Raw genomic sequence first — 24,468 nt, forward strand, 5'->3', positions numbered from 1 at the left:
TACCTACTTTCCCTATCTTCCTAATTTCATTAATCCCCTCTTCTTTTAACTCCATGTTTTCCCACAGTCTTCTAACCTCTACTTTTATATCACTACCCTCCACCTTTATCCTCCTTATTACTATATTATTCTTCTTCTCCTCTCTATCCCTCTTGTCCTGCTTAATTTCTAATAACCTTAATCTTTTCCTATTCTCATCTATATTTATTTCTCCCCTTGCCCCATACTCCCCCGCCTCTTTTCCCCCCTTTCCTTTTCCCCTATCCATTCCTCCACTTTTCCCAATTTTCCCTCTATACAATCTATTCTCATATCTGCTTTTTCCCTCCTACCCCCTTCCCCCTCCTCCCTCACTAGCTCCTCTATTCTCCCCTCTACCTTTACTACCCTTCCCTCTAAGCTTTCTAACCAATTCCTCATCCTTTCCCTATTTAGTTCTTCCTCCCTCCTCTCTTCCCTCCATTTTTCCCTTTCCCTCCTCCATTCATCTATTAACAGTTTCCCTTCCTCCCTTTCCCCCCTCATCTCATTCCTCATCCTCCTCACCTCCCCCATTAACCCTCTAAACATTTCTTCCATTTCTTCATAATTCCCTCCCTCACCCCTGTTATCTTTTTGCGGAGACCTCGTATAATCGCTTTTTTTAAAAATTGCGTTAACATCCTCCCCCCCTTCGTCTACGTTCTCAAACCCCCTTTTCCTCCCCACGGAGTCCACACTTTCAGAGCTGAACCACCGCTCTATATTACCATCCCTCATAATCATCCCCAATCTACCCTTCGCTTCCTCCCTCTCTATCCCCTTTTCTACCCCTCTTCTCTCGCCCATTTTCCTACACTTTTAACTTTTTCCCTCTTACTTCTTTTCAAAAGTTCCCGCTTCTTACTCTACCTGTCACCTATTTTACTTTTCTCTCTCCAGATCGCGCCACCTTCCTCCTACTCTCTTTTCCCGCGCCCACCTGTCTATCTCCGCGCAAATCTAACCTACTCTCTCCGTACACTTATCCCTTTCCTATTGCTTTTTCTCTCACTCCCACACCCTTGTCCCTTTCTCTCCCACCTATCCCTAGTCCTCCTAACCCCTCTCAGCAGTTTTCAGCACTCGCACTTCTTTCCACTCCACTCTAACACACCAAAATCACGCACAGCTAGTTACCTACCACAATCTTTCACACAACCGGAAACGGAAGTCCCTGTTTATGCTATATATGGATTCTTAAAGAGAAAAAAGACAAATTCAACGATATATCACAACGTCTATTTATGTCAAGATTTAAAAAATTCTCATTTTCCATTAAAAACTCATTTTCCCATGATCCAAACGGCCCCAAAATTTTTCCAGATGATTTTCTCAACATTTGTCACAATTCTGGTTTACGGGACCAAAAAAATTTCATGGTCGAAAAATAAGGTACACCCTAATGTTGCATATACGTAAATTACGAGAAGCAGTAAAGAGTGCTTAACGTCGAAGAAGAAAATCCGGGTAACTAAAACTTAATATGTACTACATTCCACGTTATTAGAATAATTGTAGTTTAATTATGATACATTTTATATCAACATTTTTTATTTACACCTAGAAACGCCACTGTCTCGGAAGGAAATGGACATTCGAGAGAAGCAATGAAATTAGAGCATCATTGCGAAAAAAGATGAGTTTGCAATAACCTCAATATACATTTTATGAAATTCTATTATAATTATAGTTATGACTGTGTTTTTTAATAAATAAACTTGTGTATGCTTGTATAAAATCAATTTATATATATTATACAATTTATTTTATTATTTGTTTGACAACTAATAAATCTACAAATTGTTTCATAAACTAAAAAATACTTCCTGCATTTTCGTATTCTCCAATCAGTCCAAATAAATACCATCAATCTGTTCTCATACACCAATTTTTATTAATGCAATTATGACAGTAACAAAACGTTTCTATTTAAAATGAATACATATTCTGAACATAGTTTTTACATTTTTAATTTTTTGGAAAGTTAAAAAATGTAATTAAAAAAGAAATGAAAAATAAAAATAAAAAAAATCCCCGCTGTACGGGGACTCGAAGGCTAGCTCCAGATTGCGATTCATACGCTCGACGACGACGGCTCGACAGCCTTTCAGTTTCGTTTCCGTGTAAAGCAATACAACCTGGCAAATGGCAAGTGCTAAAAATAGATTGTGGCTGGCGCAAGTGCACAAGCAGCGCACACGGATATAGTAAAGGCACGCTGGTGAGTGTAGAGTGCGGGCGCGTTGCAAGTAGTAGTAGTAGTAAGTGCGTTTGTCGGGGAAGGGCGGGTCGGCCGCCCCTCGCTTCCTTAAGGCACACCGGATCTTTCATCACCAGTATCACAATTGGCGCTGCCGGCACTCGGCCCTTTTGCGGGTTGCAGGTATCCACGTTTTTCAGCCGTCCCCTCTGTTTTATTCGGCCCGGGCCATTTTCAGAGTCGTCGACTTACTAGACGGGTCGGTCATCATTGATGAGCGGGCCATGCTACCTAATTTTTGTCAGTTTTCGAGCTGTTTTACGGCTCGGTGTGAACGTCGGGCCCCCTCACCTTCAGACCTGCAGAGTGTCTCGCCTGCCCTTTCAGACTCCCCCCACTTCACCATAATTTTCATGTCGAATGTGTCAAGTTTTTAAAGCCCGTCCCTACTCTGTTTCCGGATAGTCCAGAAACCTGCCCACACCCTCCCCTAGGGCTAATCCCTCCGCCTGTGCTGTGAGTCTATTGGGAGTTCAAGATGCAAGGGACCGCGTATTGTTTGACCATTGGGAGGAAGTTACTGCTACTTGGGATCCGATCCGACTTTATCGAAATCACGGCTGGGCCGAGATATCAATTCCATACGGTCTTCTCTTGCCGAGTCTACTTCGCGCTGGAGTTGAGAAGGAAGGGATCACCACTTCGCCGAAATCTGTCTCCTGAGAGATTTTGATATCGGGTTCATCGAGATCTTCCTTCTTGGGTGGGCTTGACACGTCCTAGAAAGTATGGCTGAATGTTTGGATGTGACCATCATCCTCGGTTCTGGTCGGTGTTCAGCAAATAGCTCCGTCCACCCGGCCTTTCCCTTAAAGGTTTCTTAATTTCGTTTGCGTTTCTTGATTCCATTTTTTAGTAGGGTCCATGCCCAGTTTCCACAGTGGTACCATTTGTTCGCTGACCATCCCCTTTTCCTTACTCTATCCCTCAAACAGGGGAGATAGAGCAGCGGAGTACCCTTATGAGGCGGGATGGCCAACTTGGGCTTCCAACAGTTCACCGATTCCCTGGATAAAGGGGAAATTGTTGCCATTGGTTGCCCTATGACCCCGACAGTAGCAGGAGAAAAAACCACCTTGGAAATTTATATGCCACACCCGGGAATCGAACCCTGGCCTTCCTTATATACCAGGTATATAAAAATACAGTAATGAGATATTGTTGAAACAACCGATTTTAATTTTTTTCAGAATTTTTTATATAGTGCATCGTACTTACAAAAAATAAAAATAAATTTTTCTGATATTTCTTAATCTTTTAAAGGTGTATTTTGTATAATAGTGAACATTCTTGTATTCAGAAAAATAAAGTACAAACTCAAAAAAATGCAATGCTTTTAAAAATATAAGTTTAAATATATTTTATTTGCCTATATTTCAATATATGAACAAGACTTCCAGCAGATACGATTAGTGCAGATGGCAAGATCTCCCTCTGCGAATCCATCACCAAGAGAGATATACACGATTGCCAAGCATCTACCAGGAAGGAAAGCAGCAGGTGCTGATGGAATACAAAATATTATACTAAACAATCTACCCAAAAAAGCAATAGTATAACTACCCAGACAACCAGGGCTGCAACGGGCAGCAATGTCGCGTTTTGGATCCCTGCTGCCGCGAAGCTGCACGGACAACGATGGGGGATTTTGGCTCACCGTAAGAGGGCAACACAGTCGCACCAATGTTTCGAATGCCGTACGCAGCGCCGTACAGGCACGTACAGGCCTTGTACTAGGGGGCAGGTGGTATCTCGCCCCGGTAAGGTGATACAGAGCTGGTCGCGCTGATGTGGATCTTCCACATTAAGATGTGGGTAAAGTAAATGTCTATTGTACAAATGTGTAGCAGCAGCAGCAGCAGTCTTTCTTTTTACTGACAAAATTAATATTTATTTAAATTACATACTACATACTATCAGGTCGTTCGGAAAGTAATTTCGTTTATCGTGTAGGGATGGCAATGCTTCCGTTTGTCATTACTAGACTGCGGATCTTTCTGCAAAATAAAAATTGACTATATCGAATTCAAGAAATAGAAATCAAATTGAATGTTATTTCTTCAGCAAAGGAGAAAACGAAATGACTTTTCGAACGAGCTAATACATTAACATATTACAATAGGAGAGCTGCATAAAGTCTAAATAAAAACAAACTTATCATTTTCATACAAAGAAACATTTACCAGTTACTTTTAAGGTTCGGTAGGTGTAGAGTGTTGAAACGTCTTCGTGCAAAAAAAATGTGTCGTAGATGGGAAAAGAAACTTAATTTATAATTTTCGGCTCGAGCGCGTTTCAAGCTACCCGAGTGCATCGGGCTGCCAAGGGGTTTCGAGCTGCCCGGGAGTGTCTCGATCTCGTCGGGCGGGTTCGGAAAGAATCGGACAAGTTTCAGCGAGCGAGTTTTCGCGATACTCGTGATTCAATTCTGCGTTCGCACGAACTTGTCTGCTTCTGTCTGAGGTCTGAACGCGCTCGACAAAGTCGAGCCACTCTCGGGCCACCCGATGGTGTGTCACGGATAGACTGCGGATCTCTATGCAAAATAAAAAATGTCAGCGTCGATTACAGGAAATAGAAACTAAATTGAATGTCATCTCTTCCCTTAATGATTTTAATAGAGTAGAAATCATATATTGACATCTTCAATTTAAAAAATTTTCCAACAACTATCAATTTCATCTACTCAAGTTTGCTATAAATGCATAAAAGATCCGCAGTCTATCCGTGACATATCAAGCCGCCCGAGAGTGGCTCGACTTCGTCGTGTGATTTGAGAATTACAGTCAACACGTGTTGGTCGAGGAAGTGTCGACTTCCAGCTCAATAGTAATGACCTGTCATAAATCTCTCTATAGAGAACAGCCCCGGGAACGGCACTGATGAGTCCTCTAGCGGTTCAGGACTGGTCGGTCAGAGCTGACAGACCTTTTTTTGGCCATTCCGTCGCGATCCAGGGAGCGGTCCTTGCAGCGACCCGTGCAGGTATTGGGTCGCTGCAAGGGTCGCTGCACGGGTCGCTGCAAGGATCGTCATCGCCACAGCGCTACAACCCGATGAATTCTGTGTTAAAATCAAATAACTTTCGATAGAAAAGAGATAGAACGATGAATTTTTTTTAAATTAAAGCTCAAACTTTGCAGAATATGGGAAAAGTAGGGAAATGATGGTACGAATGTTTTTTAACCTTGACAAAAATCGTTAAACCTGCACAATTTCAATAAAACTTTTTTGCAACATGCTGTACATCATTTCCCGTAGATTCTTCCACGCTTATTTCAAATCTGGTCTCAAAATTTGTCTACCACCTCAGGATTTTGCAAAAAATCGAATTTTTTGTCAACGAAACAAATGAAATCATATTTTCGTTGAAATCCGATTGAGCTACACTGTTTTTTGATGGTTTTATTAGGAAAGGATTGGGCTATTGCAAAATTATTTTTTTAACCTCGACCATCAACTGTATGAAGTAGAAAAATTTAAACTAATTCTTTTTTTACGACTTTTTTGATGAGCCGTCAGAGTGATTTAAATTTTGAAAAAAATATGTTTATATTCCTTGGAGTTTCCACTGTAAAATGAGCCCTTCAAAAGAAATGGAGATATAAAAATTGGCGTCACAAGGAGCTGGCAACGGACGCTGTATACGACTAAATAACCCCATTTACACCTCGAGAATAATATTAGCAACCAGTCTTGACCAACGATGCCTTTTTAAGTGAAAGGTAACAACCCTGGAACAGACATTTTCTGACGTAAGGATCGACAGCGTCGGTCCTGAAATTACATATTTCATTCACGTAGTGAAAAAACATTTTAGATTTGTCTATGTCCAACAAGTGATCCAATACACTGCCTCGTAAGTACGAGCGATAGCGGAACAGCAGTGGGTTAGGATACGATACCGTTACCGCCCACTACTACGCAATTGTAGGGGATGGCGGCAACACGCCAACACGCATGAATTCGAACTGGTGACATTGGACTTGGTGTAAGTCTGAGAAGAAGGTTCCCAGGCAGGAGTACGGTGACGTGTCTAGGTGCGAATGCGCGGACGATTGAATCAGAGTGGAGGAGGCAGGACTCGTTTCACACGCATTTTCGGCTGTATTGAAATACTTATTACAGCGGTCACACATACTACGCAGCGTGCGCCATCGAAGTCAACACATTGAGACTACGGGCGCGCGGCTGTGGTCGGGCTAGGCAGACCCAGGCAGACCCAACCCGGTAGGCTCGATTTCTTTCAGTGCCGTTCCCGGGGCTGTTCTCTATAGAGAGATTTATGACAGGTCATTACTATTGAGCTGGAAGTCGACACTTCCTCGACCAACACGTGTTGACTGTAATTCTCAAATCACTCGACGAAGTCGAGCCACTCTCGGGCCGCTTGATATGTCACGGATAGACTGCGGATCTTTTATGCATTTATAGCAAACTTGAGTAGATGAAATTGATAGTTGTTGGAAAACTTTTTAAATTGAAGATGTCAATATATGATTTCTACTCTATTAAAATCATTAAGGGAAGAGATGACATTCAATTTAGTTTCTATTTCCTGTAATCGACGCTGACATTTTTTATTTTGCATAGAGATCCGCAGTCTATCCGTGACACACCATCGGGTGGCCCGAGAGTGGCTCGACTTTGTCGAGCGCGTTCAGACCTCAGACAGAAGCAGACAAGTTCGTGCGAACGCAGAATTGAATCACGAGTATCGCGAAAACTCGCTCGCTGAAACTTGTCCGATTCTTTCCGAACCCGCCCGACGAGATCGAGACACTCCCGGGCAGCTCGAAACCCCTTGGCAGCCCGATGCACTCGGGTAGCTTGAAACGCGCTCGAGCCGAAAATTATAAATTAAGTTTCTTTTCCCTTCTACGACACATTTTTTTTGCACGAAGACGTTTCAACACTCTACACCTACCGAACCTTAAAAGTAACTGGTAAATGTTTCTTTGTATGAAAATGATAAGATTGATTTTATTTAGACTTTATGCAGCTCTCCTATTGTAATATGTTAATGTATTAGCTCGTTCGGAAAGTCATTTCGTTTTCTCCTTTGCTGAAGAAATAACATTCAATTTGATTTCTATTTCTTGCATTCAATATAGTCAATTTTTATTTTGCAGAAAGATCCGCAGTCTAGTAATGACAAACGGAAGCATTGCCATCCCTACACGATAAACGAAATTACTTTCCGAACGACCTGATAGTATGTAGTATGTAATTTAAATAAATATTAATTTTGTCAGTAAAAAGAAAGACTGCTGCTGCTGCTGCTACACATTTGTACAATAGACATTTACTTTACCGACATCTACCACATAGCAGGTCCTACATTAGTGCGACCTGGTGTAGGTTGAAGTCCCCAGAAATGTAGTAGACTTCTAGCTATCGGCGCCTACTCGCCGCCTCGACCCAGTGCCGAGGTTACGTTCGACTATCACGCGGGACGAAGGTAATAGTAGACAGAGAAACTCGCTGCTTGACGGACAACCGTCCAGCTCGGGTGTTGCAGCTCAAGAAGGAAGAGCGGGAGCTCGGCGTTGCCAACGGCTTCCGCCGATCCCCACTCTGGTAACATGGGAGTGGGGGAACAGAGCCCCTACACTGGTGCGACCGTGTTGCCCTCTTACGGCGAGGCAAAATCCAACACCGTTCTCCGTGCAGCGTCGCGGCAGCAGGGATCCAAAACACGACATTGCTGCCGCGCAGTGCAGCTGCAGATCGGAGCAGTTGGTTGTCTGGGTAATGTACATAACTAATGTACGTAATGAATGCTACGCTGGAACAACACCATCAGGTTGGAAAACTGGAACCATCGTACCAATACACAAAATAGGGAAAAAGGAAACTGAACCAAGCAGCTACAGACCAATAAGTCTTTTACCAACAATGAGTAAAGTCCTTGACTAAACTGAACTAAAAACAAAATCATAATAGATGAACAATTTGGCTTTAGGGAAAAACATAATACAGTACAGCAGGTAACATGAATTGCAAACGACATTTCAATCGGCTTCAATAAAGAAATGGTAACAGTCATGCTCCTACTGGATATAGAGAAAGCTTTTGATAGAGTATGGTTAGAAGGACTATTATACAAATTAATATTACAGAAGTACCCACCCATGTTTATTAAATTCATAGCTTCATACCTACATGACAGACACACCTTAGAGTACAAGTAAATAATACAAAATCTAACAAAAGATTGATTAGAGCAGGAGTCCTCAAGGCTCCGTCCTAGGGCCAAAACTATTCAACGTATACCTGAACGACACACCCAAATTCACTAAAACAAAATTAGCTTTATTTGCAGATGACACAGCCATTTACACACACTCCTACTAAAATGCCATAATAGGTGCCAAGCAAGTACAAACACATATAAACAAGTATTAGAAACAGTATTTTCAAAGAAAAAGTAACAGTAAATGCACACAAAACAAACACAGTTAAATACCTAGGAGTTCACCTTGATACACAACTAACATATGCATGTCACATCAAAGAAAGGATAAGAAAAGTACTTAGGAAACTATATCCACTAATGGTATACAACTCCCACTTATCTGTACATAACAAAAATTAATTTATAAAATGATAATCAGGACAATTATAACGTATGCAACACCGGTCTGGTGTAGTGCTGCCATAACAAACATTAACAAACTACAAATATTTCAAAACAAAATGCCAAGACTAATACTGTCAGCCCGCAGAAACACCAGAATAACAGAATTACACAGACACACAGAGATCCCACCCGTTGAACATTATATTAAAGATTTAGCATTAAGCACAAAGTATCTTACCAAAAGCTATCTATTTACTATGAAATTGACTGAAGATTATGTGATAGATACTGCAATAACTAGGACTTAAGGAAATCTAAATCATAAGCTATGCGTAATAGGATATAATCTAAATTAGACAACATGCAATATTAGTACTACCGACAGGTACACAATCAGGTGTAAAAGTGAAAATGAAAGAGGGTTTCTTCTAATATAATTTTCCCTCTCAAAAGCAAAACATTAAGAATTAAGAGATAGTATATGTATCGACTGACTAACAATAGTAGTAGGTTTAGCATAAATTGTAGGAACTACGTGCAAACTCAATTGTTCAAAAATGTTTATGTTTATAATGTTTTTATTTTTTTATAAACCTAAATGTAAATATGTTATACAGGGTGTTTACCTACAGGTGGGAGAAAATTTAAGGGGGGATTCTCGACGATAATATAAGACGAAAATGAAGAATAAAAAAATGTCGATTTCGGCTTCGTTATTTAGTTATTAACAATTAAAAAACCGCCTAAAATGCTGCAACACTTCTAACAAAAGTATACGTTGCGTACGTCAGACAAGCGCGCGACAGTCTCGTATCAAGTGACAAACGCATGCATACCTTGGTTCTCATTTGGGGCCCCAGCGAGGTGAAAATGTTTAAAAAATCGGTGGACGACATTGAACCTACCTACTCGTTAAAATCCACAAGGGCATTTCTAATATCCGCCCTATGGAATTATCGAGTAGAAGGGGTCAATGCCCTTTCACTTTTAAATTCTTCTCACGCATATTCATAAATCCTTATCCTGCACTATAATTGTTCATAACACCGTACCTAATATACTGGAATAAATGCTCTAGCACTATTTACAATATCATACACACGCACTACGAGTTTACAGAGTCATGCGATTTCTGCGAACGGAAATCTTCGACGCGTGCGAGAAGAATCGTCCGTACAAGCTAGTATCCGTATGCACACTGATTCAAGACAGCTAATGTGGTCAATGCACACACATGAGATATTTCGCGGTCACAGACAGAATCAGAAAGAATCACGAAATTCGTGAAAACAGGATAGATAATGTATTGGTATAGCAACGCGCGATGTTTGGACGGTAGTTTGCTGTAGACCTTCATTTGTTTTATCGATCTGGCATCGACCTCATCAGCTGTCTTGAATCAGTGTGCACACAGATGCCAGCTTGTACGGACGATTCTTCTCGCACGCGTCGAAGATTTCCGTTCGCAGAAATCGCATGACTCTGTAAACTCGTAGTGCGTGTGTATGATATTGTAAATAGTGCTAGAGCGTTTATTCCAGTATACTAAGTACGGTGTTATGAACAATTATAGAGCAGGATAAGGATTTGTGGATATTTGTGAGAAGAATTTAAAAGTGAAAGGGCATTGGCCCCTTCTACTCGATAATTCCATAGGGCGGATATTAGAAATGCCCTTGTGGATTTTAACGAGTAGGTAGGTTCAATGTCGTCCATCGATTTTTTAAACATTTTCACCTCGCTGGGGCCCCAAATGAGAACCAAGGTATGCATGCGTTTGTCACTTGATACGAGACTGTCGCGCGCCTGTCTGACGTACGCAACGTATACTTTTGTTAGAAGTGTTGCAGCATTTTAGGCGGATTTTTAATTGTTAATAACTAAACAACGAAGCCGAAATCGCAATTTTTTTATTCTTCATTTTCGTCTTATATTATCGTCGAGAACCACCCCTTAAATTTTCTCCCACCTGTAGGTAAACACCCTGTGTCGGTGGTACGCCGTGACATCGCAACGAACAAGAGTTTCTCGATTATGTGAATGCTCTCCGATTTCAATGAGCTTTGGATATGTGGTCAAGATCATTATTCTGAACAACATTTCTCTTTAGATTTTTTGGCGATCGGCTTTAGTTTACGAGATTATCGCGAGAAACTTTACTTGTAAATCCATGGGATCGATGTACTACTAGCTTCCATCCGATTTCTATGAGCTTTGAATATGTGGTTAAGACCATTATTCTGAACAACATTTCTCTTTAGACTATTTGGCGGTTGGCTTTAGTTTACGAGATTATCGTAAAAAAGAGAAGAAGCAGAAACTGATTGTATTAAAAACTCACGTATTCAGCCGTAAATCCATTTGCTGCTTCGAAATGTGTGTCACTGGGTCACTCGGTGACGAACTGCACAGATGTCTTCAGGTATGCCGAAAGGTAAGGGGCATACAGCCAGGTCGACGAACTGCACAGCCGTTGGTAGATAGTTGGTATACTAACTAAGGTCTAAGGGAAGCGCGGTCAAGTCGACGATCCAGAATTTCACTTTCACTTTCGAATCGATAAATAATTCGTATGTTTATTTCACACATATACCTTGAAATTTCTCCACACTCACAATCACTGTTCACATTTGTCAACACATAGTTATGCACTAATAATAATTGCCATATCCCTTGTACTGCTGCATGAATCACAACAATCAGGTAATCCATGTAATGCAATCACTAGACTGCGGATTTCATGCATTTGTAGCAAACATGAGTAGGTGCATTTTAAGACAGTAGAGAGATTAAAATAATTTCAAAACACCAATGTATTATTTTCAACTTCTTAAAATGATCACAGTAAGAATCAAATATCCGTCTGGCTCCTGTTCCTTATAATTGTGGCAGCCAACTTTCATTTTACATAAAGATCCGCAGTCTAGTGATTAGTTTAAATATCACTATCAAAAACACAGCTAATAGCAACCGTTAGCTTTGAATTGACAAGACTATGGAGATGTTCTCTCTACCGCGGCTCGCTCGACACTGATTTTCCGCAAGATTTTTCTAAAGAATTTAGGAAGGGCATTTAGAGTGTCGAAATTCGAAATGCACGCTGTAGCACGTTTACGAAAACGACGGGACGGTTAGACGAAAAATAGGATACGAGAAGGACCGCTAAAAGATTTATGGCAATCACATGTTCAGTTTTTCCTGCAGATTAGTACGCAGAGTCGATGGGTAACCGTTCGAAAACGTCGTCTGTCCTTCTTTTAGAAAGTTTCTTAAGGAAGGTATAGGACAATAGGGATGGTACGCTGACCTGACATTTTTACCCCTTGCTGGGTAAAAGGACGGATGACGTTTTCTAACGCGCGGTTACCCATCGACTCTGCGTACCAATCTGCAGGAAAAACTAAACATGTGTTTACCGTAAATCTTACAGCGGTCCTTCTTGCGTTCTGTTTTTCGTCTAACCGTCCCGTCGTTTTCGTAAACGTGCTACAGCGTGCATTTCGAATTTCGACACTCTAAATGCCCTTCCTAAATTCTTTAGAAAAATCTTGCGGAAAATCAGTGTCGTTCGATCCGCGGTAGAGAGAACATCTCCAAAGACTTGTCAATTCAAAGCTAACGGTTGCTATTAGCTGTGTTTTTAATAGTGATATTTAAACTAATCACTAGACTGCGGATCTTTATGCAAAATTAATGTTGGCTGCTGCTATTACAAGGGACAGGAGCCAGACAGATATTTGATTCTCACTGTGATCATTTTAAGAAGTTGAAAATAATACTATGGTGTTTTGAAATTATTTTAATCTCTCTACTGTATTAAAATGCACCTACTAATGTTTGTTACAAATGCATGAAATCCGCGGTCTAGTGATTGCATTACCTGATTGTTGTGATTTGTGCAGTAGTACAAGGGATATGGCAATTATTATTAGTGCATAACTATGTGTTGACAAATGTGAACAGTGATTGTGAGTGTGGAGAAGTTTCAAGACACACATTTCGAAGCTGCAAATGGATTTACGGCTGAATACGTGAGTTTTTAATACAATCAGTTTCTGCTTCTTCTCTTTTTTTACGATAACCTCGTAAACTAAAGCCAACCGCCAAATAGTCTAAAGAGAAATGTTGTTCAGAATAATGGTCTTGACCACATATCCAAAGCTCATTGGAATCGGATAGAAGCTAGTAGTACATCGATCCCATGGATTTACAAGTAAAGTTTCTCGCGATAATCTCGTAAACTAAAGCCGATCGCCAAAAAGTCTAAAGAGAAATGTTGTTCAGAATAATGATCTTGACCACATATCCAAAGCTCATTGAAATCGGAGTGCATTCACATAATCGAGACACTTTTGTTCGTTGCGATGTCACGGCGTACCGCCGACACTCGCTTGCCGGCGCGGCGGCCCAGGGCGCGCTCTGATTGGTCCGTGTTTTTCGTTAATAACTCCTAAACAAAGCCGCAGTTGACATTGGTGCAAAGGAAAATGTCGCTTCAAATGGCCCAAGGAACCTCCCATTTCCGGGACTTACACTTGGTCTGGGACACCCTGTATAGTTCCGAACGTTGTTTTTCAAATGTGGGAAATAATTTTACCTGAATATGTAAACATTTTGGTTTTTTTATATCAAAATAGAAAATTAATTCATCAAATTTTATTGCGTAAACTTTTGTTAATTATTTTTTGTTACCTGTAATCCAAAAATTTGTTTTTCAAAATATGTGTTAGCTCTGGACAGTCGTTGTTCACGCTCACGCCTCAAGTAACGCGGGTGTTACACAAATACGTTCTCTGTTTATATCTACGCGTCACCAATGCTGTCGTCTTTAAATCCATACTTATGTCTGTCTATGTAATCCTTTCTTTTTCTTTGTATTGTTCTCTTTCACGTCAGTATAGCTCTCTATTTCGTAATAAACGCATCGCTCTTCTAACACCTGTTTTATTTCGTGCGCTATTTCCGCTAATTTATTCAGTATCTCTTTCCATCTGCGCTACCCGCTTCCGGAATCACATCTAATAGAGGTCCCTATTTCACGTGCAATAAACGAATCCGAATTTTAATGCACGTAATATAATACTAAGTACACGGGTACCCGTGTATTTTACCACGCTTATATTAACTTGCCGAGTTGTTGTTGTCGTTGTCGATGTTGTCGTTGTTGTATGCGTCAAATCTTGAAATCGAATTTTAAACCACTTCCCAATGAGCTAGAGACTTGAAACTTTAAACATAGCTCAGAACTGGGTGACAATGCAATATTAAAAAACAAATTTTAAAAAAACTATGCGTTTAGGAGATATAAACTATTAAAAATTTAACCATTACACCTCCCCGCGCGACGCTCGGTAGTACGTCATCGCGGACAGCGATCCCCACTCCGCGCGCTGGGGTTAACCTACTCCACTACGTGTTCCCACACTCCGACTCATTCCCACTCCACTGGCCCACTTCGCATCGTAGGACCTCAGTTTACTTCAGGGGGTGTCGAGTCGTTTGTTAAAAAGTGGGAACGAATTTAGTGACGTTCCTCGGGCCTTACGCTTGGTGGCAGCACAGTAGTGCCCTGGCGGCACCTGGCGGTGGGTATAGAAACTGCATCCCCACTCCACCCCACTCTTTGCTGGCGGCGTCGGTTTTTCAGCCATTTCCAGCCATTTCTGACATTTCTGACTGTTTCTGACGCGCTCGTTGACATCGCTAGACCACGTCAGATCACATATAATTACTTTTACAATATAATAACTTTTATATTAATATAATTATTAATTACTTCATACTACTTAATATAGCAAGATATAAGTTAAAAAGGAGTTCTCTTGTGTGTTCTCTTTTGTATTTTTAGTATTTGTATTTTTACTTGAAAGTGTAGTATTTATAAAGTATAAAGCTGCAAGATGCCTGGATACATGTGTGTAGTGCATAGTTGCAAATCTGGTTCGATGGTTCCTGCACATGTTTTTCATAAAGACACAGTTCGAGCACTGCAATGGAAGCAAGCCGTAAATTCTCCAAGACTAGATGGGCTATTTGAACACGAGTTGAAGAAGTATCATGTGTGTGCATTGCATTTCACAGAAGACGATGTTATTCCATCATTAGTCAGGCGCAAATTCAAGTAGGACGCAATTCCAAGTTTGCTTTTACCAAAAAGGCATACACATTTACAGGAAGAAATGTGGGTTGATTTACCAGAAGACGATACTGCATTAAATCTTCAAGAAGAGGTATGTATATTAAGGTAATAGATAACATGAAATGACCCAATATTAACAATAAAAGTGTATGCTAATGATGTTTGATAGGATAAAGAATTGTATTGTATTATGTATGAAGGTGTTATGAAGATGTTATATTATGAATAAGTATGTTGTATTATGAATGAGTATGTTTATTATGAATGAGTATGTTTATTATGAATAAATATGTTTATTGAGAATAAGTATGTTATATTATGAATATGTTATATTGCAATAATCATAAATATGTACACATACATAACCGTTGTAAATTAATTTTTCTAAAAAACCGAATTCATAACTATAAATAGCTAGCGATGAATACGATTACACGTACATGCGAGGTTAACTATGTTAACTGCTGAACAGTGCTTCGAAAAAGTACCAGAGTCGACACCCCCTGGTTTACTTACTGAGTTGTTTAGGATCAAGTCGGTGTGGAGGGCGACAAGGACCAGCGGTTCTGCTCGATAAGTGGCTCGCGGTCGTCACTACAAACCAATATGGCGGCGCCCTTACCTGTCAAAAACACTGCAATAGCTCCTGAACGATTGATCCTACAGAATGGAAACTTTGATTTGCAGCCGCCATGACACAATATTTTTCCTTTTACAAAAGATGGTTGAATTTATTGGTTGAAGTGGTAATTAAAATCGATTACAAGATATGTAAAGACTAAAAAGTAGAAAATAAAAAAATATATTAAAAAACTTTTTAAAAACCATGCTTATATTAAATTGCACTAAAAAGGAGAAAATAATTTTTTTACACATTAGCGACAATAAATAAAAGCGTGGAGCGCTAAACTATATTGACGCAATCTTCGTGGCTGCTCCACGCTTTTATTTATTGTCGCTAATGTGTAAAAAAATTATTTTCTCCTTTTTAGTGCAATTTAATATAAGCATGGTTTTTAAAAAGTTTTTTTATATATTTTTTTATTAATTTCACAAATGTTCGTATTTTTATTTTACATATGCATTTTAATATACGGTCATTTAACGTCGAACAATTTACCGCAACTTTATTATTGTCTCACTTCTAACGTCAACAGTAGAAAAGAATTCGATCTAAAAACAATAACGCCTCAGTTGTCGGACTCGAACGTGCCGAACGGATCCGTGTTCGCACACGATCCGTGTTACACGGATCCCTAAATTCGTACTACACGGTTCACGTACCACGTGTACACGTGTATTTTAGTACACGTCCAAAACCGCGGTCTCTAGTTGGAACTGCCTGTGTTAGACATAACCTGTAGATTTGGACAAGCTAGGTATTTTATGTCGTATTGTAATAATTTTCTTATTATTTGAAAGTTCCCCTGAGGGGCAGAGAGGGCCGGCCGTTAATCTTCCGACCCGCCATCTTAGCCACCGACCAACTTGGACTATAACGACTCTTCGGCGTCGTGCATATAATTCTGTATATTACGTAATTATTTACAAAGAGGCACTCTCCTCCGATTTCGATGAAATTTAAATATGTTACAGATTTCGATATTTTGAACAGCTTTTTCCTATAGATAAAATGAGGGGTCCGTTTTAGTTTTCGAGATATTCGCAAAAAACAGTTGCTGCTACTGCATTGAATTTTCCGCATATGTGCACGCTCCGTGGTGACGTTTGCGTCAGCACGGTCCGGTTATCTTTTTACTGTTTATGTAAACATGTTGCGAGGTGTAAAGAGAGAAGTGGGTCTGACTTTGGTCACGTATAAGATAAGCTTTCAATTTCGGTATGCTACTACTGAATTTTCGTATGCGTGGATACCGCATACGATAGGGATGGGCACGGGTGGGGCCCCTAAAACGCCTGCACCTCCCACCAACCTCTCTTCCATGCAATGCGCGCCTTCGTCGCACAGGGCGCTCCTCGCTTCCTCGCGGCCGCGATGCACGAAGCCTTCACGAGACATGCGCATTGCTCGCTACGGGCGAAGCGCGTTCTTTCTCCATGGTAACGGTGGATGCTGGTGGGAGGCAGTAGGCGCTGTGATGTGGACGGTCTTGCCTCAATTGAGGCAAAAATGCCCATCCTTGGCATACGACGTCTAATGCCTATTCACTCCATTCGCAAACTTTTGCATTACACCTGTCGTCCAGAATTTTCAGGTTGTTCCACACCTGTAGACTTCACCCAAACTTAATCTAGATCTAAATCAGAATTAATTAGGCCGGAAGGGGTGGGGGTAAGCCTGGCTGGCCCAACCACGCATACGAAAATCCAGCACTAGTATGTCGAAATTTAATGCTTATCATATACGCGACCATGACATAAGTCAGATCCACATTTCTCTCCACTCCCAGTAATGTATTTATAGAAACATTAAAAGGTTTGCCAAAGAAGGCTGACGTACATAGTCACGGAGCGTGCACGTATACGGAAAATTCAACGTAATAGTAGCAACAGTTTTCTGCGAATATCTTGAAAACTAAACAAAGGAAATTATATGAAAAGGACAAAGTTGTTCAAAATGTGTAGCTGCATAACATATTTAAAAAATTTCATCAAAATCGGAGGGGGATTATTTATATCTTTATAAATAACATTGTCCAATGTAACATCCTAACGTCCGTCACCGGACTCCCTCTTTATATTTGCACCACAAACAAATATATAATTAATTAATATTAAAGTCTGAGAAGACTTTCATCCGACGTCATCACTGTGGAATGTGATCTCGTCAAGCCTCAATGATTTTGGGAATAACAATTTCAAGCCCTGCTCACCCAGGCATACGATTTTATTGTTTCCCCCACTGATCCACTGCCTGCTCTCTCAACCATGAAATTCTTTCTACTGTCTCCCCACCACAAATCCCCCTGCAACAGGCCTATAAAAGCCAGGACCGGAGAGCAGAGCGACACACACACAGCGAGTGAGAGCAGCATTTCGACTTAATTAATTCATTAGTATTTCGGCAGTATTTCGAGCATTTCAAAAGTATTCGAAATCTTCAGTAGTAGTCAGTCGGTCGAGATCATTTAATCAAGAGTCACTAGTCGAAATTATCCAGTCAAGAACGATCTCATCGATATAGTACCGAATATCTATTTAATATCCGCGTAGCATTTCTGATCTACGTTTACAACGATCCGAATTCCATAGAATAGTTCTCATTGATGAACAAATCGGGACGCTATAAATTATTTATAGTTGATACCCGTGATCTGAGAGAACGCCTCCTTTCATCAAAATTCTCCTCTACGATTCACGTGCGGTTCTTACAACGATCTACTCATCAAAGTGACGTGTGCGCGTGCGACGAGGACAAAGTGCGAGTGAAAGTGAAAATCGCGTACCCATAAGAACCCGTTATCCTTTTCTACCTCGAATTAGGCGGACTTGGTCTAGCCGTTCGAGCCAACGATCCAACCCGAATTAGGCGGACTTGGTCTAGCCGTTCGGGCACCCTCCTAAATCCCGATTCAAAACCTCTCTCGAGACCGAACCATAGAATTCAATAAAGTTTCACTCGGACCGGGATCTGCGTGGTACACTCCCACGTCAACGCGAGTCGCGAGCGAAAAGTCGAAAGCGCGAAATCGAATCGTTCCCATATCCTTCCAACGCCCGACCTCGGACGTTACATCAACAAATTTCAACTTTTTTTATGTTCCCTAATTACTGTTGGGTCCTTCTTATAGAGTTTTTCGCGCTGATTCCGAATCTGTTTTTAATTTTTTTCCTATACGCACAGTTTTTGAGGAACATGGGTTTGAAAAGAAACATATTTTCCAACTTTAAATATATATTGTGATGTTATTATGAAAGACATTGAATTGTTCTTTGCAGCAAAAGATTCTGTAGACTTTCCCGAATACAGTGCTATCCAATATTAATACATTATGATTGTTTAAACATGTTTAAACAATGATTAAAGACGGAGAGACACCACTTTTGCACCAATTTTTGAGGATATTTTTCAATTTATCTCAAAAAATAAGGGTCCAGCGGAAAATCAAACTATACCACTCGATAGAACAGACTTTTATCTTGAGAAGCCACCCTGTCAAGTTTGGATCTTCGACGTTTTTTTCGAACCAGAAAGTAAAATATCTTCGCTCGACATAAGTTGTCGCTAATGGCGCTTACCGCTAGAACATGCGTTCCACGGGATACGGCGCAGCGAACGCCCGTTGTAGTGGTGAGCGCCACTGACGGCAACCCATGTCGGGCGAAGATATTTTCCTTTCTGGTTTGAAAAAAACGTCGACCACGTAAACTTGAAATGGTGGTTTCTCAAGATAAAAGTTGTGACGTTGCAACTGTTGCGACGTCCCTTCTCCGGTAATTCCGCGCATATTTGAGAGCGATAAAGGACCGGACCGCCCTCTAACGGACACGTACCGAGACAGGATTCGAGAGTGCTCCTCTAAGAGATCCCGATATTATCGAGGACCTCCTAATGACATCTGTCGCGCGTGCCGAGAACGGCAAGTTTCAGGGCCGTATATGGAACGCGCAGAAGGAACCACCGACCTTCCGAATTGTCACGGGGAAATAACAGACGTCCCGCAGCCAGGAAGCGCTCGACGGAAAAGCGAATGGCCGATTTCGGGAAATTACAGCTTGGTGCGAGGACACTCGCCAAACAAGCCGGAGACGCCGCCAGGACAGCAGCTCTTCTAAAACATCTCGTCCGATGGGACCGACCGAAAAGCCTGACGCCGTCTCGCCCCATCAAGGGAGAGCTGTCCCGGGGTCGGTGACCTCGTAGCCAAGAAGAGGAAGCCCCTCCGCCGGTCAAGCGAGCGATAAGCTCCTTGACCAATTTCGTGATTGTCCGGGGCCCTAGGACGCGAAGAGGGTACGCTCCTGTGCCATAGAGTTCGCGCCGTGGAAACACGCCATAGGCAATTCGGAAAAGCGGTCGAGTGGGGGGAGCCGAGTTCGATCCGCTAGGCGGCCGAAAATCGATGGATCACTGTCGCGCTGGCTATCGCCCGACGTACACGCCATTTTTCAGAACTCGTGTAACGAACCATTAGTAATTGCGCCGCGAAAAGTTTGCGTGTCCTGTGAGGGTTTCCTGCGCTTAGGACTCCGTCTAACCGAGCCCAGCCGTAAAGCCAGCTCTATCGGGAGCCGTTTGATTAAACCAAGAACTGAAAAAGCCACGAGAAGCGGTAAGTCGTCTCAGTGATCCATTCGGTATTTTTGTTGCGCGACGGCTCGACCTTCGTCGCGAGAGGACGAACGCTTCCCGTTCCGTCCTCGATAATTCGCTCGCATTCCTCTCGGATTGCTTTGAGATTTTCGTGAATGTTTCGTGAGAGTTTTCCTCAGTAAATTGCGTGCGAAAGAGTGTCCTCAGAGGAGCCGCGTTTCGGGAGAGTAATCTTTTCGGTATCTTCGCGTTTATCGAATCCTGTGTCTCCTGTCGAATAGCGTATTCTTTCCGTCGGCGTTCGATCGCGTAATCGATAACATACGCGTCGGGGCGAATCACGTACGGAAGTCGTCGCGACAGTCTCGCAGTTCGCCGGTCATCTGCGCCTCGCGTTTCCGAAGTTCGTTGCGAGCGAAACAACGGTAATTGTCAGCGGTATCGTTGCGAGCGAAATCGGTAAGACAACCGCGCGGCGAACGACCACCTTCTCGCTATCTTGTATGAAGAGCGCGGGCTCTCGGGTCGCGGCCACGTGGCCGCCGCTTTTGTAACTTGCCGACTGCTAAAATAAATAGCTCGAGACAATATCGCAGTCGCATTATTCGATTCCCTGTGAGATCCGTCCTGCCGAGAGGGCTGTCCTAGTCATCCCGTGTTCGAACCATCTGGCCTAGTCGCGACGTCATTTTCGATCCGCGTACCTCGAAGATTCGACTCTCGATCTCGGCTTCTCCGAGCTCGAGCCTTGTTCCGCGTTTCGTGTGGCATCCTTGCGGTGCCTGGCGCCCGAACCTTTAGTTTTTCGTGAGGAAATCGTCGAATCTTCGAGTTTCGTTTGTCGCGGGCGGACCGCGTGTACTCGGCTTGCACGCGGCCTGGTCTCAGCACCTGCAAGGCCCGAAGTTAACCGGCTTCCGCGAGTCAAGCCGCTCGTCGGAAAAAGGTTAACGTGACAAAGTCTGCTCTATCGCGCGGTGTAGTTCGATTTTCCGCTGGTCCCTTATTTTTTGAGATAAATTGAAAAATATCCTCAAAAATTGGTGCAAAAGTGGTGTCTCTCCGTCTTAAACATGTTTAAACAATCATCATGTATTAATATTGGATATCGCTGTATTCGGCAAAGTCTACAGAATCTTTTGCTATTAAGTACAATTCAATATCTTTTATAATAACACCACAATATTTGTTTAAAGTTGGAGAATATGTTTTTTCTCAAAGTCATGTTTCTCAAAAACTGTGCGTCTAGGAAAAAAATTAAGAACAGTGTTACGGATGACGAACAGGTATTCATCATCATCTCTAGCAGGAACCGTCCTAGATAAACAAACAGGGCTACCCTAGATGAATCTACATAGCTGTTTAGTTTAGTTTAGTTTAGGGAGCAAACATACGCACGACCAACTGGTCGTTGACAAAATACAAATGTTCACTTGAAGGGTACTGACAAGTACCACCTGTCATTGCTGGGCTATATAAGCCCTTGCGTTTCTACTCTCGTGGGCTAGTACTATCGTAATCACGAATCGTGTCGCGTACCATATGCCAGTGAGATCGGGTTAAAGTTCCCTTCGAATCAAAGTTTAACCGTATAGATTCCGCGAGTTGGTGCAAAATCTATTAGGCAGTGATAAGGTTGCTCCGAGACCCCCCCAAATTGCCAGTGCGTCAACACCGTGCATCTTAGTTTAGGTAATATCTTCATTCAATTCTTTCTATTCTAAATTCAATCCATTCGCGACAATTACACAATTGTAATACGAATCCTTATAGTAAGAATATATTTGTGTTCTTTGATAATTAACAATATCCTAATCAAGTAATTCAACGTCCCCACACGATACAATCTTACAGCTCGGATTGTATCAATTAAATGATAGTCGTGTACTAAGACGTTAGTGTTTAATTACTTGTGTAACGTCTTAGTACCACAGTAATGGTATTTTAGAGTTATTTAAATTGAAATATCTCCTGAACTACTAACTTTTCGACATACGTAGGTTAGTACTTTTTTATAACGAATGTCCAGCTGCATCGATTGATGTATTAAAAAATACCTCATTCCATTTTGAAAAAAATGAAGGTGACCTTCAAATGTCCGAAGTACCTGCACCTGCAAAAAAACTATTATCGCCACCGAAAGGCCCCCTTCGTACTGTGCAATTTTATTTTAGGAAATATTTCTGTGAAACGTATAGTTTCGAAGATATCTGACGTGCTAATAGTTATTACCCTACCCTGTAGATTTGAAAAAGTTATAATCTGACACAAATTGTAATTACAAAAGAATATTATATCACCGCTTGAATACTTTTATGTTCCGGTATTCATAAAGGATGATTCTGGGAACTAGGATAAGTTACTTCTTTTTTTAAGTAGAAATAGAAAAAAGTCATACGTATATCACAAAATACGTCCTAACTTCCTATAACCTTATTTCTTTTATAATTTTTTTATAATTGCAGTTTTTTGTTAAACCAATCGATCCCTTTTATTATGTTATGTATAAAAGTACTAACCCAAGGTCATCGAAATATCAATACTTCATGAGATATTTAACAATTTGTATCAGAAACGTACTTCTTCCATAAGAAGTACTAAGAAGAACTAATGTCGTGTTTACTCTCACACAAAGTTCTAGTGTCTCAGTATCACCCTGTATATATAATTCTATTTTATTTGATTAAGGAATTATTTTAATCTACCTTGGGGTACTATTTCGTCTTTATCTCTTGTCCAATAATTGATTGATTTAGGATATGCTTCTGAAAGACAATCCAGAGTCAATTCTTGGCCTTCTCGAGCTCCTACCAATTGATTTGGTATCGAAATCATGGGTGGAACTGGAAGAAGCAGTAAAAATGTCCGTCTCTAGTTACATTAAAACATGCGATTTTCTAGAAAAAGGTTTGCCAAAAATAATAAAGCAGTATTTAATACAATATGTATTTATTGAATATGCGAATTTGATTTTGACTGTTTATTGATATGAAAAGTTTCAATTAATATTGAAGCATGTTAGAACGAAAGTAATATAAATGCTGATGTATTATCACTATGAATACTTTATATAAAGAAGCAAGTAAAGTCGTGACAGTATATAAATGAACCACAAAAATATTCATAATAAACATTAGATAATACTTACAATGCACAATCAGCATAATTCTTTTACTAACCGATGGTGGAACATGGTTAGATGCGATGCAGAGATACGATCCCATGTGTAATCGATTCACTTTAGTGATATTAAAACTTGATCCTCCAATGGTAGCAACTGTAATCAAAATTAGACATTTGACTTGTATTCACAAGATTTGTATGGTATGAACAGCAACAGATCTTTCCATGTTACAGTAATTCTTCAATCGAAGTCCCACAACACGCGTGTTTTGAACGGACTTCAGTAGTGTAGAGAGTCTATTTTTTTTATGACTGCGTCTACCGCGCCGAGACTTCAATCGACGAGCCGAACATAGAGAAGGACAGAATGAAATAGGATCGCGTGGCCGAAGCGTGTCGCCGTCGCCGCACAGAGTGGTATTTGGCCGATCTAGCTGGCCAAAAGTCCATTTCCCAAACTTACCCCAGGTAAAAAATGACGGTCTATTGGGAAAGCCGGGTAGTCCCACGGAAAAACCCCATTATTTATTGGTCCTCACCGTACAAGTTAACTGCAATGGTTAGTCGGCAATCATACGTTGTCTCGAGTGTCCGTTTAGAACTGTTCGTAGTGCGAAAGAAGTATTCTCAGAGTTCGTGACATTCTTAAGTTGTGTACTGAAAATCAATACTTGACTATGGATTCGGTAATAGCAGGTAATAACCTTTATTTTTATAGATAAATTGCAAGTAATTACTTGTTAATTACATGTATTATTAATGGTTAAAAACGTGTCCTTACTTTTACATTTTTTACTGAAATGCATTTACATTCGATGTATTTTGTCATACTGTACGGTTCGATAGGGTTTTCTTGTTTTATCGTAGTGAAAGTATACGGTATGTGCTTTCTAAAAAATATTAATTTACACACCACCTCGGACCAACTTTTTATTTATAAGTATTTAAAGTCCAAAAGTGCAAAAAGTGATTATTTTACACGTAACAATATTTTTTGTTGTGTTAGGGCCATCTGACATTATTAGGAAAACTCGTAAAGAGATGTTTGATGTCATGAAGTCGCAAAATGACTTAGACATTAATGGGAAGCTGGAGTTTGCCGAAAAATACTTGATGACATTGGACTC

The 24,468-nt window shown here is 40.9% G+C and overlaps 1 protein-coding gene across 4 annotated transcripts in view; it reads right to left on the reverse strand.

Annotated features, from left to right (window-relative positions):
• The window catches only part of LOC143213737 (opioid-binding protein/cell adhesion molecule homolog), a 918,132-nt gene that overhangs the window by 210,458 nt on the left and 683,206 nt on the right, over window positions 1-24,468 (reverse strand). For all 4 annotated transcript variants that reach the window (XM_076433869.1, XM_076433868.1, XM_076433867.1 and 1 more), the window contains 2 exons: window positions 23,367-23,495; window positions 22,924-23,061 (listed from right to left, as the gene is read on the reverse strand). In XM_076433869.1, coding sequence (XP_076289984.1) covers window positions 22,924-23,061; window positions 23,367-23,495 — 267 coding nt within the window. The remainder of the gene's footprint in view (window positions 1-22,923; window positions 23,062-23,366; window positions 23,496-24,468) is intronic.

Source organism: Lasioglossum baleicum, chromosome 11 (assembly GCF_051020765.1).
Source record: "Lasioglossum baleicum chromosome 11, iyLasBale1, whole genome shotgun sequence".
NCBI classification, from domain to species: domain Eukaryota; kingdom Metazoa; phylum Arthropoda; class Insecta; order Hymenoptera; family Halictidae; genus Lasioglossum; species Lasioglossum baleicum.